Source organism: Tupaia chinensis, unplaced genomic scaffold (assembly GCF_000334495.1).
Source record: "Tupaia chinensis unplaced genomic scaffold, TupChi_1.0 Scaffold000081_1, whole genome shotgun sequence".
In the NCBI taxonomy this organism is placed as follows: domain Eukaryota; kingdom Metazoa; phylum Chordata; class Mammalia; order Scandentia; family Tupaiidae; genus Tupaia; species Tupaia belangeri.
In genome coordinates, this window is record NW_006159542.1 from 3,387,593 (window position 1) to 3,407,387 (window position 19,795).

General features: G+C 40.4%; 1 protein-coding gene across 1 annotated transcript in view; it reads right to left on the reverse strand.

The window, feature by feature from the left end:
* Positions 1-19,795, reverse strand: part of PTBP3 (polypyrimidine tract binding protein 3) — a 57,271-nt gene that overhangs the window by 29,310 nt on the left and 8,166 nt on the right. The window contains exon 2 of the mRNA XM_014585474.2: positions 6,608-6,754. Coding sequence (XP_014440960.1) covers positions 6,608-6,754 — 147 coding nt within the window. The remainder of the gene's footprint in view (positions 1-6,607; positions 6,755-19,795) is intronic.

A 19,795-nucleotide genomic window follows, 5' to 3' on the forward strand; every position in this document is an offset into this window, starting at 1 on the left:
CCCTGTACCAAAAACCCTTTAAAAAAAAAAAAAAAAAACTAGTGTCAGGTGAATGTGCATGATTGTCCAAGATCCTGAGAAGACAATGGAAACACGAATGCAGCCTTTCCCTGGGGGGAAATTTCTCACTTTCCCTTTGTTTCTCCAGCAGGTACACATGCTCTATAGCAAAAAATCTAAAGAGGACCAGAATGTATAGCACAGCAGTTAAGTGATGCACATGGGAAGTGGGGAGTCAGACTCCACACGCCAACTGAGGTTTGAATCCCAGTCCTGGAGGTTTGAAAAATATGACAGATGTATATAACATGCTTGCCCAAAATCCTGATAGGATGGAAAAATGAAGGAAAAGAGTTCGCAGCACAACCAGGTCCAACTGGAGGGGTGCTTTCTCTTATTTTAAGAAAAGGGCATGTGTCCCTAGTAATATGTAAATAAATAAACATATAAATGAATAAATAATTTAAAGAATTTTAATCACTAATCCAGAAAGATCAGACCACAAGAGAAGACACATTAAGTATGTGAGATGGAACTGGTGAAATAGAATCATATTTCTGACTAAAACATTAGTAATTTACTTTTATGCTTTGTTTTCCAGATTCAAGAATTTTTGTCTTGTCTTGGTGGTAATAGGTTCATGTACCTACTATATGAACAGAATCCTAACCTGTTTCCTGGGTTTAAGTTTTAACAGAGCTCTCTTAAAATTTTTTGATTTTGATTCATTAAAGATAAAACTGCTTTTCTAGAAATTAAAAAATAAATTAAGAAATACCTATTTAATGATCACAGTAAGCTATATAGCATCAGCTAGGTAATACTTTATAGTGTATTCATTCTACTGAGACTTTCATGCCTAAAGTCAGACATGTGCTAATAAATATGTATATCAGCTGAACTTGCTATCGAAAGTAGTTAAGATACTTTGTGAACTGAGAACCAGCAGGTGGCATGGTGGTTAAGGCAGTGGACACTTCCACATAGCTGACCATGATTTGAATCCCAGACCCAGTGCCTTGCTTTCTCACTTTCTCTCTCTCTGTCTCTCACTGGTCAAATTAAATAAATGAAATGAATAAATAACATTAAAATAATTATTTAAAAAGAGATATTTTGTGAATCAATAAAATGGGGGGGATGGAAAGCAACTGTAGATACCAGAGACAGTGTGGGTAGAGGGTGGAAAATGGCAAAGGGTGAGAAATAAGGGTGTGTGTGTGTGTATGTATGTATACATATATATCTATGTACACAAAATGTGTGTGTGTGTGTGTGTGAAACAAGAAATGGAAAATTATTTATTGACCCCCTTTGTAAAAAAGATTAAAAAAAAAATTTTTTTAGAAGTTTTTGGTATAGGGCGCATGCACTCACCAGAAAGACCAAGAGAGACAGAAAGCGAGAAATCAACCCCCAGGGGGAATGGCCATGCCACAATCCCTTCTCCTCCATTCTCCTCTCCGGATCTTGGGCACGCACGCACACATGCCCAGCGGGGATTTAAGCCACTGGTTCCAGGACTCAAAACGTGGTCGACTACATGGGAGTCCAGCAACATAGCCATTACTCCAACCCAATAACATGTATGATTAGGCCACTATATAGTGTATTCTGAATGGGAAATCACATTTGTATGCTGTGCTGATACTCAGTAAATGAAAATAAATAAATTCAAAAACATACATTAATGGCTAATAGGACCAGCAGATGGCATAATGGTTACACCCCTGGACTCTCACGCAGTCAACCACGGTTCAAGTTCCAGACTTAGGGACTTAAAACTCATGCTGGGTGCACGTGTGTTCCCAAAGTCCTGAGAGAAGAAAAGATTATGGTGTGGCCATCACCCTAAGGGATGATTTCTTGCTTTCTGTTTCTGTCGAGTGCAAATACCCTACAATAACAATTACTCTTAAAAAAAAAGGGGGGGAGGGGCTGGCAGGTGGTGGTGAAGGGGCTGGACTCTCACATGGCCAACCATGGTTTGAGTCCTCAACTTGATGGCTTTCTTTCTCACTTACTCTGGTCAAATTAAAAATATAATAACAACAAATAAAATTAAATCATTTTTAAAAAATGTTAATGACTGAATGGTAAATTTTATGCAATGCACATTTTATCATAATAAAAAATAGGGAACATGGCATTAACAGAAATCACTGTACTTATAAAATTATTAAATACACAATTAGATATAATTTTCATCTATCATATTAAATACAGACAGACAAGAAAACCACTTGCTCAGATGTTATCAGTGGCACCCTAACTTGCACATTATTTTGTAGGCAGTTGTGTGGGACCAGCAGGTAACATGGTGGTTGGGGAGCTAGATTTGTATATAGTTGGCCACAATTTCAGTCCGGGACCCAGCAGCTTGAAAATATCACCCCGGACATGTATGTACATGTCTCAAGGATCCCAAGGGGAGAATGAAGCAGAAATGTCGTGCCCATCCCCCTGGGGTGTGATTTCTCACTTTCCTTTTCTCGGTCTCTCTTTGGTGAACACATGCTTTCTACGGCAAAAACCTAAAAAAAATGCAATTGTGCAACATATGTCAAAAATATAATAAACATAATACATGCATATACTTAAGTCTCAGTAACTTCACTGCTAAAAATGTTAGCAAATAAGATAATACTGGAAGTGGGCTAAAAATATATACTGTATGGTACTATAGTACTATTTCTAAAAGTATGAATTTGGAAGAAAATTTCAAGGCTTATTGAGAAAACAAAAGCAGTGGGCCAGCAAATAAACCTTTGGTTAAGTTCCAATCCCAGTCATGGTGACTTGATAAACATGCCAGGTACAAGTGCATGCATGCATATATGCCTAAGAGCCTAACAGGATAGAACAATGAAGAAGGAATTATGGCTCTCTCTGGCCAGAAAAAAAAAAAAAAAAAAAAAAAAAAGGCCAGAAAGAAAAAGGAAAAAAGAAACTGACACCAGCCTAGAGGTGCATGTTAAGAAAGGCCAGGTCCTACAGGCCAACTGGTTTCAAACTCATCAGTCTAAAAACACCCGGGCATACATATGAGTGCCCAAAAGTCAACAGACTGGAGGACTAGAAAAAGAGGAAGGTGGTTGGGAACCAGCAGTTAGCGTACTAGCTATGTCGCTGGACTCCCCCGTAGTCGACCGCGGTTCGCATCCCGGACCCGGTGGCTTAAAACTCACGCCGGGCACGTGTGCGTGTGTGCCTAAGATCCCGAGAGGAGAATGGAGGAGAAGGGATTGCGGCGTGGCCATCCCCTCTAGGGGGTGGTATCTCGGTTTCTGTCTCTGTCTCTCTCTTTCTTTCTGGCGAGCGCACGGGCCCTATAGCAAAAATCTCTCCAAAAAAAAAAAAAAAAAAGAGGAAGGTGGCATGACCAGACCCTGTGAAGGGTACTTTTCTTTCTCTCACTCTCTGTCATGTGCACAAATTCTAATATGGGTAAAGAAAAAAAAAAGAGAAAATGGATAAATTATGGGTGCCATTTATAATGGAATATTATGTAAATGCTAAAAATTATGAACTATGAGGTCAGCAGATGGCATAATAGTTATACTGCTAGACTCCCACAGAGTCAACCACAGTACAAGTCCCACATCCGGCAGCTTCTAACTCACACTAGGAACATGAGCATACATGCCCAAACATGCCCAAAATTCCAAGAGGAGAATACGGAAGAAGGGACTGCAGATAGCTATCCACTGTGGGAGGTGACTTCTCATTTTTCAGTCTCTCTCGGTCTCTGTCTCCCTGGTGAGTGTATGCACTCTATAGTAAAAATCTCTCTTTAAAAAAAAAAAAAAAAGGCATGAATTGTGTTACCAAGTCTATAACAGAGGGGGAAAAAAAAGAGATTTCAAAACATCGGGATTCCAATTGTGTAAAATGGACACACAGATTTCCTAACAGAGAAGGGGTATAAACCAAAATGTTAACACTGGTTTTAGTTATATCTGGGTAAGTGACTTACTTGATTTTAGTTTTTTTCTGGATAGCTTGAATATTTTACCATAAGCATATATCCTATTTATAATTTACAAGGCAATTTCCTTTTTTTCTTTAAATCTTTTTTTTTCTTTGAGGTTTTTGCTATAGGGTGCGTGCACTTGCCAGAAAGACAGAGACAAAGAGATAGAAAGCAAAAAATCACCCCCTGGGGGGATAGCCATGCTGCAGTCCCTTCTCCTCCATTCTCCTCTCAGGATCTTGGGCACGCACGCACACGCGCCCAGCATGAGTTTAAGCCACTGGGTCCGGGACTCAAACTGCAGTCAACTACATGGGAATCCAGCGACAAAGCCATTTCGCCAACTGCTGGTCTGTCCTTTATTTTTCTTTAAGAGAAATCTTTGCTGTAGGGTACATACACTTGCCGGAGAGACAGACAGAAAATGAGAAATCAACCCTGCAGGGAGGATGGCCAAACCACAATCCGTTCTCCTCCATTTTCCTCTTGGAATTTCAGGCATGCACATACATGCGCCCAGCGTGAATTTGAAACCATTGGGTCTGGGACTTAAACCACAGTTGACCAAGTGGAAGTCCAGCAAAATTACCAGTATGCCATCTGCTGGTCCTGGCACTTTCCATTTTAATAAATCTATTTTCCTTAAAAATATATAATATCACATATATTCTATGTTTACATGTGTAGTTTATTATATATCATCAATAGCTCTTAAAGCAAGTTAACGAAATGACTTATTTTAACAATGGGGGAAACTGACTTAATCTCAGCAGATTCACTATAATACCATTCAAAACAATCAGAGAACTAGAAGATTCTTTATTTATTTTTTTGGAGAGGTTTTTGCTATAGGGCACGTCGCTTGCCAGACAGACAGACAGAGATAGAGAGACAGAAAGCGAGAAATCACCCCCCAGGGGGGATGGCCACGCCACAATCCCTTCTCCTCCATTCTCCTCCCGGGATCTTGGGCACGCATGCACACGCGCCGGGCGTGAGTTGCAAACCACCGGGTCCGGGACGCGAACCACAGTTGACTACATGGGAGTCCAGCAACATAGCCATTATGCTAACTGCTGGTCCCAGAACTAGAAGATTCTTTACCTTCAGGAAAAATACAGGACCAAACACAGTCTTTTTTATTTTCTGAATTATTTTATTCCACTTTATTTATCCATTTATTTTTTTATTTTATTTGACCAGAGAGGGACAGAATGAGAGAGAAAGTGAGAAAGCAAGCTACCAGGTCCTGACTAGAACAGTGGTCAGCCACGTGGGGGTCCAGCACCCTCAATGACCATGCCACCTGCTGGCCAAGGAAGGACCAAACATACTCTTAACAATTAGGGGGGAGGAAAAAAAAAAAAAAACAAAAACAGACTTTCTAAAAATGTACTTGTTGGGAACCAGCAGTTAGCGTAAGGGCTATGTCGCTGGACTCCCACATAGTCGACCGCGGTTCGCGTCCCGGACCCGGTGACTTAAAACTGACGCCGGGCACGTGTGCATGCGTGCCCAAGATCCAGAGAGGAGAATGGAGGAGAAGGGATTGCGGCGTGACCATCCCCCCTGGGGGGTGATTTCTCGCTTTCTGTCTCTATGTCTCTCTCTGTCTGTCTGGCGAGCGCACGCGCCCTATAGCGAAAATCTCTAAAAAAAAAAAAAATGTACTTGCTTTCTGGACAGTTTTTCTACCTTTAAGTAACTTCAAATTTTAACTACTTAAAAATGAAGTGGGAAAGACAAAAAGATTCAACATGAACTATTAAAAAGGGAAGGAGGGGCCAGCAAGTGGTGTGGTGGTTAAAGCCCTTGATTTCCACATGCCTAACTGTGGTTTGAGCCCCAGATCCAGTGGCTTGAAAGTCACAATAAATAAATAAATACATGTCTAAAAAACAAAATCAAACAAGAAAATGAAATAAGAAATGTTGATATGCTACATCCCACATTCATCTTGAAGGATAAAAAAATTCATTTAACGAACAATTCTAAACAAATTCTTACTAACGTGTTAAGTTCGGTTACCTAACATCATAAGTAGCACCTCTCAATGCCTTAGTTATATATTCTGCAAAAAGGGATCAAAATAAATGATTTCTAAAGTTTCTTTTAGACCTGAGGTTTAAGAGCTACATTAACAATATAAAGTTTTCTTGGGACCAGCAGTTAGTGTAATGGCTATGTTGTTGGACTCCCATGTAGCCAAACGCGGTTCGAGTCCCGGTGACTTAAACTAACGCCGGGTGCATGTTCCCAAGATCCCGAGAGGAGAATGAAGGAGAAGGGATTGCCATCCCCCCGGGAGGTGATTTCTTGCTTTCTATCTCTGTCTGTCTGGTGAGCGCAGGCACCCTATAGCAAAAAACCTCTCCAAAAAAAAAAATAAATATATATATATATTGTGAAAACAATTTTACAGAGAAAGAAAAAGTATCTGCCTTTTCTATCAATGTAACTTCAAATATGTTCACAAATCGCCAGCATGGTTTTCCTACTCTCGAACCTTGGGAGAAAAATTTACACATATAACCCTGACTAATAAAGCATCTTAAAATGAAGGAAAGCACACAATTTTTCTTTTGTACAGAAAATTAATTATACTTATTTTTTATAAACACCTTTAATACTTACAGCTTGATTAGGAAGATTGTCAGTCTTAAGTTCTCTGTGATTAGAATACTGAATATAGACAGGTTGGCTTCGAAGGTGAGGAGTAACAGGAGTGTAATAATTCACCATAGTAACAGCAGCTTCCTCAGAAGCCATTTCTAAGAAAGCCTGCAATAAACACAAGGAGGTAAAGTGAAAGCTCATCTTTGCAAAAGCCAGTTAAGAGTTACTTTGTCATCCTGGTTTCTTTTAAACTCATTTCTTTAAATAGAAATGACATTATCCACAAAGGGAAGAAAAAAACTTCAACTTCAAAGTATATCATGAATGTTAACTAGAAACTTATTTGAAAAGTTAGGTTCGGGACCAGCAATTGGTGTAATGGCTATGGCTCTAGACTCTCATGTAGTTGTGACTGCGGTTCAAATCCCAGACCTGGTGACTTAAACTCATGCCTAGTATGTTTACGTGCGTGCCCAAGATCCTGAGAGGAGAATGAAGGAGAAGAGACTGCGGCATGGTCATTCCTCCTACGGGGGTGATTTCTTGCTTTCTAGCTCTCTTTCTCTGTCTTTCTGGAAACCGCATGTGCCCTATAAAAAAAACTTCTCCAAAAGAAAAATTTAGTTCAATAGGGATTTGGAATGGGGAAACCACTAGTTGATTAAACGATTTTATGTGGTTTTTGGTTTTCCTCTTATTTCTGCTTCTTCTAAAATCTAGAAATAATTTTTTTTTGATAGGTTTTTGCTATAGGGCGCATGCGCTCGCCAAACAGAGAGAGAGACATAGAGACAGAAAGCGAGAAATCACCCCCCAGGGGGAATGGCCACGCCGCAATCCCTTCTCCTCCATTCTCCTCTCTGGATCTTGGGCACGCACGCACACGCACCCAGCGTGAGTTTTAAGCCACCGGGTCCGGGATGCGAACCGTGGTCGACTACGTGGGAGTCCAGCAATATAGCCATTACGCTAACTGCTGGTTCCCGAAATAATTTTCTTTTAAAGTAAAATGAATAGTGACTGTATGTATTAAAAAAGAAACAAAAAATGTAAATAAATAAAATAAAATGAATGTATCACCTTTGTAAAAGAGAACTTTCCAGGGTCTGGCTTTTAATAATTCTTTCATTAAAAATCTTAGGTCTGGAGCAGGCAGGTGGTATGGTGGTTAAGGACACTAGACCCCCACATGGCTGACCATGGGTCAAGTCCTGGACTTGGCGGCTGCCTTTCTCACTTCCCCTCTCTCTCTCACACACACACTGTCTCTCTCTGGTGCAATTAAAATATATAAAATAAACTTAAATAAAATAGTCCTTAAAAAAAAAAACGTAGGGCAAAAAGGCTATAATACATTAATAAGAGATAACTAAAATTTTATGGAGCCAGGTAGTTGGTAGCATAGTGGTTAAGATAGCTGGATCCTGGGATAAGCAGATGGCATAAAGGTTATGTGGTTGGACTCTCATATCATAAACTGTGGTTCAAGTCCCGAACCTAGCAGCTTAAAACTCACACTGGAGGCATGTGCATGCATGCCCAAAATCCCAAAGGAGAATGGCAAAGAAGGGATTGTGGGGTGGCCATCACCCGGGGGGGTGTTTTCTCACCTTCTGCTTCTGTATCTCTGGTGAGCACATGCATCTTATAGTAAAAATCTCTTTTAAAAAAAAGCCCACATGGCCAACTGTACAGGTCAAGACCCAGACCTGGTGGACTGAAAAACACCCTGATCCAAGTGAATGTGTGCCCAAATCTCGAGAGGAAAAGGGAGAAGAGATTGCAACGAGGCCATCCCCCGGAGGAGTGTTTTCTCACTTGCCTTCTTTCTCCAAAGATATGAACATAACCTGAAACAAGTTTTTTAGAAAAGAGAGAAACCGGGAGAAAAAGAAAAGGTAAGCACCCCCAAAGGGTCCTAAGCCACAATCCCTCAGCCTTGTCAGTTAGCCAGGGTCACAGGCACAAGCTTCCTGCATGTACAGGTCAACAGGCAAACCAAAACTTCAATCTCCCATATGGATCTAACTTCACTTGAGCATCGCATAACCAAATGTCACTGAGCTAGCTCTATCTGGTTTTCAATTAGCTTTCAATGAAGAATTTAACATTATTCTAATAAATTTACTATTGATACATAGAGAGTATATTTCTGGAAACTCCTTGATAAATGTTAAGAACTAACTCAATTTCTACTGATTGAAAAAAAAAAGGTAATCAACATTTTTGGAAGACATGATCCTTATCATAGCAAGTTTTTCCTATAAACACATAAAACCTAAAATTTCATATATAAAAAGCAGATTCCTTCAGAGTCCAGTAAAGGAATTATTTATGTTCTCTGAAATATATAGCCAAAGCACACAATTTTCATAATGTTGGGCAGAGACACAACCAAAAGTCACTACCTAGAAAAATGCTGGTGAAAATCACCCCCACTCTGCCCAATAATCCCTCCAAATGCCCTGGGAAAGCTTATTACCTACAAGTGCTTCTAGTGACTCGTATCAGAATCTCTTGCCAAAACATATACTAAAGAGGTATTTTCTTAACAAGGTTTATGATTAAGAGACAACCATTTAACACAAGAGTTACAGTTAACTTACAAATAATACAAACACCAAATCAGTAGTAGAGACAAAGAAAATTGTGACATTGTCTGCTGCTTCTCATAGGCAGCAGCCATCAGAAATGCCCTATTTGCTTTCAAACCACACGAACCATATATTATTATTATATTTTGTTATAGGGTACAGGCGCACTGGAGAGCAGGAGAAAGTAAGAAAGCACTCTCCCCCACCCTCAGGGGGATAACTGCACCACAATCCTTCTCCTCCATGTCCCTCTTGGGATTTCGGGCACATGTGCTGGTGTGTTTTTCAAGCCATCAGGTCCACAATTCGAACTGCACAGTCGGCCATGTGGGATCTAGCTGCCCTAACCACCATGACTCCAGGCGGCCTAACATACTATATTATTTTAAATGGTAGCAAATGTGCTAATTTCTCCAATATTAGTAACCACAAATTAACTAAATGGAGATATTAAGTAGATTATTAAAGATAAGGGATTCACATCACCATCTAATGTCTTTCATGCTCAAAGCTTATCCACCAATTTATTTATAGACACATGTATGTGTTCTTAAACTTATTTATGAAAAGTAAGCTTATTATTAAAAAGTAGAACCAACATAGTGACATTTCACAAGGTACTACAAAACTTGGAGGGCCTAGATTTAATGTCCTCATCTTTACATTAATGCTCAGTATAAAGTATTTTTATGACAACCAAAACTGTGGGAAAAACTACAGAATTCACCCCCATAGGGTCTCAGATAGAACAAGAAAATAGTTATTCAAATCAATAAAAGTGTTCTGTTTCTGTTGTGGAAACCAAGTTTTCTTATTCATCTTAAGAAAAAAACTATTAACTTTGAAAGAAAGACTCTTACAGTCTTTTTCAAGTAATTAATGAAGCCACATATTACTTCTATAGTACAATGTGCTGTAAAACATCAGTTTATGGGAGAGACGTTATTTTGGACATTTCTCCTGTGCTAGGGCCCAAGAAGACCAGGCCAAACTAAAATGGAGTCATTTATGCTAAGTGAAGAAGGTTAGCCTGGGGAACCAGCAGTTAGCATAATGGCTGTCGCTGGACTCCCACGTAGTCGACCACGGTTCGTGTCCTGGACACGGTGGCTTAAAACTCATGCCAAGCGCATGTGCGTGCGTGCCCAAGATCCCAAGAGAATGGAGGAGAAGGGATTGTGGCGTGGCCATCCCTCCTGTCTCTCTGTCTCTCTCTGTCTGTCTGGCGAGCACACGCGTCCTATAGCGAAAACCTCTCCAAAAAAAAAAAGGTTAGCCTGGAAAACAGATCAATAACAACCAATGAGAAAGAGTCTAGTTTACTTCAATCAGTGTGGTAAGTCGGGCCCCTCTGCTTTAACCCTCACAAGAAAAGCCACCGCAATAACATAATGTTAACTCATCTGTTCTTTTTCATTGTTCTGTTTGTTGTTCTGACCCTATTAAAAAATTCTATCATGCTCAGAGGAACACTCATTCTAGTTTTCAGAATGACATGATATCCAATTCTAGAATTATAAATAAAAATAAACAAATTTGTTCTAATTATGTCTTGAGACAATATTACAGATTTCTACCTAGATTTTTTTTTTTCTGGAGAGGTTTTTGCTATAGGGCACATGTCCTCGCCAGAAAGACAGAGACAGAGAGACAGAAAGAGAGAAATCAGTCCTGGGGGGGATGGCCACACTGCCATCCCTTCTCCTCCATTCTCCTCCCGGGATCCTGGGCATGCACGCACACACGCCTAGTGAGTTTAAGCCACTAGGTCCGGGACTCAAACCATGGTCAACTACATGGGAGTCCAGCAACACAGCCATTATGCCAACTGCTGGTCCCTCCATCTAGATTTTGAAATAACATGTTTTTTTAATTTGCCAAGTGACAGGTAATTCATCTATACTCTCCCTAGTAAGGTTTTTTAATAAAGATATTATACAGAACCTACAATTCAAGATACAAACAAAATTTAAAGAAGTAAAAAGTGAAACATAATATTAAATGTTTCTTGTCAAGGAAAGAAAAAAATCATGTCAATAGATTACGTTTTCTGTGTTAGTATTTTTGTTACTTCCTATATTACACAATATGTCTATTGATACTTTAAAAAACTAACATACGGGGCCAGCTGATGGCAGGGGGGATAAGGAGGCTGGATCCCAGAAGGCCTATTATATGGTTTGAGCCCCCCAGATTCTGCAGCTTAAAACAGACTGAATGCATGTGCATGTACGCTCCAAATCCCGAGAGAATAGAGAAAGGATTGTGTTATGCACCCGGGGATTGTCTCTCTCTCTAGCTCTTCAATGAACACATGTGCTCTATAGGGGCTGGCAGGTGTCATGGTGGTTAAGACACTGGACTCCTGCATGGTTGACTGAAGTTCAAGTCAGACCTGGCGGTCTGCTCTCTCTCTCTGGTTAAACTAAATAATAATGATAATAAATAAAATTAAATAAGCAATTATTTTATAGATAAATAAATAACTCTAACACAGACAGAATGAAATTTATTAAAAAAAAAGTTTAAGGAAATTAAAATCATTTTTAACACTAACACCCAGAGATAATTGCTGTGTGAAACTTTAAATATTACATACCTGGCTTTTTCCTTTCAACATCAAAAGATTAGTTACTTTGCCAAATGGTAGGCCTAATGATATGACCTCTGCTTCGGTGACATCACATGGAATTTTGCGAAGATGGAGAACACGGGAAGGTGAACAGGGAGGTCTATCTCCTTTAAATTTCTTGTTGTCATTCCCATTAGCTAAAAAAATAAGATTTTTAATTACTGAAACTAGTTTGGGTTGATATACTCTATTAACCATAGTGTCACATTTGATCCCCTGAGAATTTTAGGCTTTGAATTCAGGGAATTCTAGGGCTAATAAAGGGAAAAGGAAAGTGAAAGTAGAAAATAAAGCAGTTCAATTAAAGGTTTTAAATGTCAGTTGGGGTGAAGCAGACGAGACTCCATCTTGGAGGAGCTGGAGGAGGTCTCCATTATAAACTGCTAAATTCCTTTAACTCAGGGCTGATAGCTGTCTAAGGTTTCTGCCCTCCAGCAACCTTACTGCCCTTCTCTGGAGCTACAGGGTAACCCGAAAACCTTGGGTGGGTAAGTACCTTGAATGGATTACTAACTTGAATGGATTGATGCCTTGAACAGATTAGATTTTTTGAGGCTGTGTAGGGGATCTGAGCCCAATCCCCACCTGAGACATCTGTTCCAATTCTCCCATAAATCCTCCATGCTCGCTGGCATAATAAACAGCTCTCCTAATCTTTCCAAGTGCTGCTTTCCATTTCTTCGCGTCTGGTTTTCTGCAACATGTATACTAAATTTCTCAAAATAAAGTTAAATAAAATAATTATTTAAAAAATAAATCTACCAGAAGCCAAAAGCATCTCCAGATAAAGAGGTAGGTGAAGAAAACATCCCCTAATGGGGAATGGTCAAGCCTCATTTCTCTCTTCATTTCTTCATTCTGTTGGGATTTGGAGCACACATGGACATGCAATTGGCATAGTATTTTAAGCCACCAGGTCTGGGACTTGAACTGCACAGCAACCCATGTGGGATCTTGCTCCCTTAACCAGTAGGCCACAGGACCAGCCCCAAAGTCCCATGTTTAACCTTGAGGAAAATTATTAATTACATTATTTAAAAATACCTCTATACACTCAACTTTCTCTTATAAACAGGGAACCATATTTATTACTTCTTTAATGCATAGTAAATATTTTTCTAATTTGTTTTATTGCTAAATAAACAAATTAATATAATCACAGCAATTCATATCAGGAAAGACTTATTTTTATATTTATTATACCCTAAAGAGATTTGGATCTGACTTGAAAGTTCATGAAAATTAGCTTAACCAAGAGTACAATGTCTAAGAAATAAACCTAACATTTAGAAGCTAAATTGTGGTTCCCAAATGAAAATCTTATTTATTATTCAACAGTGGTTCTTAACATAAGCACCACCCTGTTGAAATGCAAATTTTCAATCCCACCCTAGATCTTTTTATCAGATATTCCAGGAGTTGGACCTAGCAAACCTCTTTTTTGCCAGCACTGGCCAGAGACAGAGAAAGGAAAGGGAGAAATCACCGGGGAGGGGAAGTGGGGATGGAGATAGGGATGGGGAGGGTGTGGGGATGGTCAAACCACAATTCCTTCTCCATTAATCATCTTCTGTCAGGATTTTTGGACATGTACACATACTATATGATTTTCAAGCCGCTGGGTTTGGGACTTGAATCCTGGTTAGAAATGTAGAAATCTAGAACCTTAACGACCACATCACCTTCTGGTCCCTCTAGCAACCTGTTATAACAGGACCCCAGGTGATTCTGATTTACCCTGAAGTTTGAGACTCACTGCTATAAAATTTTAAAACTTCAGAAGTGCTTTTCTTCCAGGGACCAGCAGTTAGCGTAATGGCTATGTCACTGGACTCCCATGTAGTCGACAGTGGTTCGCGTCCCGGACCTGGTGGCTTAAAACTCACGCAGGGCGCGTGTGTACATGCCCAAGATCCCGAGAGGAGAACGGAGGAGAAGGGATTGTGGCGTGACCATCCCCGCTGGAGGGTGATTTCTCGCTTTCTGTCTCTGTCTGTCTGGCAAGCGCATGTGCCCTGCAGCAAAAACAGCACGTAAGGCAAAATGCAAGTTATTTAACAACCAAAAGTCCCATTACAATGCTTTTAATACTAAATATCATATTTGCCACTATTCAGAAAAAAAAAAACTATAATCTTTCCAAATGTCTAAAAGTACCATTTTTCTGAACACTAATGAAGCTTTAAAGCAAAATGTCTATGACCCTAAATAAATTTCATGAGGACCAAATAAATTTAACATGGAACTATTCTATATCCCTATCTGTAGCCTATAACTCAATCTATCTGGAGTTAAACAGTTTGACTTAATATCCAAATCAGTGCTTGCTTTCAAATTTTCCTAGGTTCATGAAAGCGGGCAACATCTTACAACCCAAAAGTCTGTCAATTCCTAGAGGTCCATATAGGTCTATGCCTTTACACAGCAATTGCCTAGGACTGATTATGGAAATTAACAGGCCCTCAAATATTTACTGGATAAATTAATCTGGGAGGCATGGAATTCTTTCTCTTCAATCCTGTCAATAATCAATACTGACTTCCCCCTCCAAAGTGACTACTAATTATATTTTTTCATCTCCATTCTACATATCACCAACCTCACCTTGATCTTGTCCTCTTTTGCTCTCCCTTCCTCTAGTCTCAATCTTCCTGCCCCACACATCACAAGGATCCAATACCATATCAACCTAACTAAAATGCAGTAGCCCCCCCTTATCCACTGGAGATAAGTCCCAAGACCCTTTAGTAGATGCCTGAAACCAGAGACAGTACTGAACCCTGTATAGAAAGCTACTGTTTTTTCCCGGACCAGCAGATGGTGTAATGGCTATGTCGCTGGACTCCCATGTAGTTGACAGTTCGAGTCCCGGACCCATTGGCTTAAACTCATGCCAGGCACATGTGCATGCGTGCCCAAGATCCAAGAGGAGAATGGAGGAGAAGGGATTGTGGTGTGGCCATGCCCCCTGAGGGGGGTGATTTCTCGCTTTGTATCTCTCTGTCTTTCTGCAAGTGCTTGCGCCCTATAGCAAAAACCTCTCCTCCTCCCAAAAAAAAGAGAAAAAAAGAAAGCTACTGTTTTTCCCTATAAATACCTACTTAGGATAAAGTACAATTTATTAATTTATAGGCACAGTAAGATTAACAATGCTAACAAAATAATTAGATTATACTGAAATAAAAATTAAGTGAATGTGCTCTCTCTCTCTCAAAATATATTACTGTACTCATCTATTTCCAGAGTGTGGTTGACCGTAGCTAACTGAAATGGCAGAAGGTGAAACCACGGGTATCAAGGTGCTACTGTAGTGTATCTTGTTATCCTGCTCTAAAAACCTGGACAGGGCTCCCAACACAAAAATGTTCTCATGTTTCTAGTTTTCAAACTGTTTTTCACTTACTTACCCTGTCTCATTGGAGTCTCATAAATATACAAACTAGGGACTAAATACAATTTCCTTTTTACCACAAAAATCACTTTTCATTGTGTCCTCAAAATGGCAGACACAGGGACCAGCAGTTAGCGTAATGGCTATGTTGCTGGATTACCACAAAGTCAACCGCGGTTCACATCCTGGACTCGGTGGCTTAAAACTCACATCGGGCACATACATGTGCGTGCCCAAGATCCCGAGAGGAGAATGGAGGAGAAGGGATTGCTGCGTGGCCATCCCCCCTGGGGTGTGATTTCTCACTTTCTGTCTGTCTGTCTGGCTCTGTCTGTCTGGCAAGCGCATGCGCCCTATAGCAAAAACCTCTCCAAAAAAAAAAAGACAGACACAGAGAGACTTTAAGCAAGGCCTCTTGTGTCTCTTCTAATGAGGACACTAATCCCATTATGAGTACTCACCCCGTGATGTCTCTAAATTTGATTATTTCCCGAAAGTCCTATCTCTGAATATCAGCACACTAGGGGACAGTGCTTCAATATATGAATTCATGGAGGGGACACAAACATTTAGACTGTAATAATATCCTTCTAGGATTTTTTTATTTTTATTTTTGCTAGAGGGCACATGCACTCAAGGGAGACAGAGAGGGAAAGTGACAAATCACCCTGGGGGGGAGGGCTGATGGCCACACCATAACCCCTTCTCCTTCTCTCAGAATACTGGGCACGCATGCACGCCACGCCTGGCATGCTTTCCAGCTGCTGGGTCCACAGTCCGCCATGTGAGATCTAGCGGCCGGAATCACCATGCCGCTGACTAGCGCTTTTTTTAAACAATTTTTCTTTCTTTCTTATTTTTGTTATAGGCAATGTGTGTGGGAGAGAGAAATCACTACTCCCAGGGAGTTCATCATGCTGCAATCTCTTTTCCTCCATGCATGCTGGGTGCACACACACACACCCACGCAGGATATTTTTTCAAGCTGCCAGTCCAGGACTCACATGGGTGTCCAGTCACCTCAACCACCATGCTACTAGCTGGCCCCTTTTTCTCTACGTATTTACTTTTTTTTAGAGAGAGGTTTTCTTGGTTTTGTTGGGGGGGGTAGGTTTTTGCCTTAGGATGCATGTGCTCCCTGGGAAGAGAGACAGAGACAGTGAGCGAGAAAGTAAAAAAAAAAAATCACACCCCCGGGGGATAGCCATACCACTATCCCTTCTCTTCTATTCTCTTCTCAGGATTTTGGGCACACACGCACACTCCCCCTGCATAAGTTGTAGGCCACCAGGTCCAAGATTCGAAACACGGTTGGCTATGTGGGAGTCCAATGACGTGATCATTATGCCATTTGCTGGTTCCATTCTTTTCTATTCATAATAGAACAGGTGTGCATGAGGATGATAGAAGGAGAGAGAGATATGAGCACCCTCCAGTCTGGTCATGTCCCAATTCCCCCCTTCATCAGATCTTGGGACACTTCCATCCATGCCTGGTATGTTTCAGGGTGACCTGGCTGGGATTCTAAACACATGGCTGGGTTGCCATGTGGGGTCTGGCTTCTCTTAAGCACATGTTATCCTTGCACCATGGAGCCAACTCTACAGAATCATTCTTTTTAATTGCCAAAATCATTATGCACTATAGAGTGAGAGAGAGAACAAGAAAGCACACCCCAGTTTGGTGTGGTCACACCACAATCCCTTCTCCTCCACTTCTCCATCCTATAGGGATTTGGGGCATGCACAAACATGTACTGAGTGTATTCCTTAAGCTGCCAGGGTATAGATTCGGACCATGTTTGGCCAGGTGGGAACTGGCTTCTTCAGCCACTAGGCAATGGGGCTGACCCTTAGGATCATTCTTGGTAACTGGTAATTCATCTTTTCTAATATATTTAAAGGCATGATTACTATTAAGTTAAAAAGAAACAATCCATTGGTTTAGTTTCTTTTCTGTTTTTAATTAAGTTTCAAACATTTTCCAATATGCCTTATGATGACTTTACTGATCCTATTTAGCACTGTTTTATTTTCTTTTTCATAATATTTGGAAATTTTTTCCCATCTTGGTCCACTATTCCACTGCAACAGAAAAACTCAATTAACAAGTTAACTTATCAAAATGGAATGGGCCAGCAGTTGGTGTAGAGAGGTTAAAACACTGGATTCCACATTGCCAGATGTGCAGTTTAAGTCCCAGAGCTCAGCAGTTCAAAAATCATGCTGGGGGGACCAGCAGTTGGCATAATGGCTATGTCGTTGGACTCCCATGTAGTCGACCGCAGTTCGAGACCCGGACCCGGTGGCTTAAACTCATGCTGGGCACTTGTGTATGCCTGTCCAAGATCCCAAGAGGAGGGACCAGCAGTTAGTGTAATGGCTATGTCGCTGAACTCCCATGTAGCTGACCGTGGTTCGAGTCTCGAATCTGGCAGCTTAAACTCACGCTGGGCGCGTGTGTGTGCGTGCCCAGGATCCCAAGGGGAGAATGAAGGAAAGGGGATTGCAGCGTGGCCATCCCTGCTGGGAGTTGATTTCTTGCTTTCTTTCTCTCTGTCTCTTTCTGGCGAGCGCACGCACCCTATAGCAAAAACTTCTCCTCAAAAAAAAGATCCTGAGAGGAGAATGGAGGAGAAGGGAGGCAGCTTATATCCTACCTTGGTAACTACCTCATGTCGACATGAAAATAACGAGTCTAAGCTATGGATAGGGAGACTGTTCAACATGTCAATCAGATCAAGCAGGTTGATAATACTGAAACATCTAAATTATGGATCTACTAATTTTTCTTAAAGGGTCACATTAATGTGGGCAAAGTTTCTCTCCTGGCTATTCAACTCTATAGTTTATAACATGAAAGTAGTCACAAATGAACAACACATTTGCATTCATTCAAATAAAATGTAACCCCTATATGTTACTTTGTTTTAGTCAATAAACTTCTTAGTTAATAAGAAAATGAGGGGACAAAATTCTACACATTTATCCGTTTGTGCAGACCAACGTTTTCACTTGCTATCATTTGCACCAAGTATAAGGAATTCTCTTTATATATGTAGATATAGATAGAGATATATATTTTGTGAAATAGATGCCTGCTACTATTAAATGTTCTCTCAAGTCACATGTACTTACAAGAAGACTATTTTAACTTCAATGTAAAATTCCATGTAAGAATTCTTGGGACCAGCAGTTGGTGTAATGGCTATGACGCTGGACTCCCATGTAGTCGATCACAGTTTGAGTCCTGGACCCGGCCAATTAAACTCAACACAGGGTGTGTGTGCATGCGGGCCCAAGATCCCAAAAGGAGAATGAAGGAGAAGGGACTGCAGTGTTGCCATCTTCCCGGAGGTTGGGGTGGGGGGGTGATTTCTCACTTTCTGTCTCTTTCTGGTAAGCGCATGCGCCCTATAGCAAAAACTCTCCAAGAAAAAAAAGAAAAGAATTTTAGTTTGTGGGGGGTTTTCAGCACTTTAAATATGTTGTTTCATTATTTTATGGCCCACATAGTTTTAGACAAGAAATCTCTCTAGTTATTCTTATTTTTGTTCCTTTGAAATATGTTTTTCCCTTGGCTCCTTTTAACATTTGCTCTGCATTCCTGATTTTCAGCTATCTGATTATCATGAGACTTGGTATGGTTTGTGTTTATCTTGCTTATGGTTCACTGAACTTGATACACGGGTTTATGGTTTCCACCACATTTGGAAGACTCTGGTCATTGTTTCTTCAGACATATTTCTGATATACACACCCACACCTCTTTACCAAGACTTCAGTTATACATATTCTTATGTTTAGATTGCTTGATTTTGTACCATAGGTTACTAAGGCTCTGTACATTTATTCTTCAGTTATTTTCCTTTTCAATATGTGTTTGTTAGTTTCTTTAGCCATCTTCAAATTCACTAAAGAATACACAATTTTTCAAAAAATAATTTTTTTGAGAGGTTTTTGCTATTTGGCACATGCGCTCGCCAGAAAGACAGAGAGAGAGACAGACAGACAGAAAGCAAGAAATCACACCCCAGGTGGGATGGCCACGCCGCAATCCCTTCTCCTCCATTCTCCTCTAGGGATCTTGGGCAGGCACGCACTCACACGCACCCAGCACGTGAGTTTACACCACCGGGTCCAGAACTTGAACCGCGTTCGACTACGTGGGAGTCCAGTGACATAGCCATTACACCAAGTGCTGGTTGCAATTTTTCAAAATAATTTTAGTTCAAATTTTCTGTAGTAGTCCTCCCAAGGTAGTTATGGAAAACTGGCTGCAGAGCCCCCTGCCTTAGATGCCAAAATCTACAAATGTTTGGGTCCTTTTTATAAAAAATGTTGTAGTATTTGCTTGTAACATGTGCAGTCCTTCTGTACACTTTAATTTCTCAAGATTACTTACAGGTAATCCTAGCAATGGACACAAGTGAAAAGGAAATATACAGATAAACTTCTGAAACATCTACCTTTGAGAGAGCTGTTACTTCCCTCCATTCCAAAATAAATGGCAAGCCTACCTGAATCCATAGTTGGTTGAATTCATAGATATAAGACCCACAAATACAGAGGGTCAATGTTCTATGAATA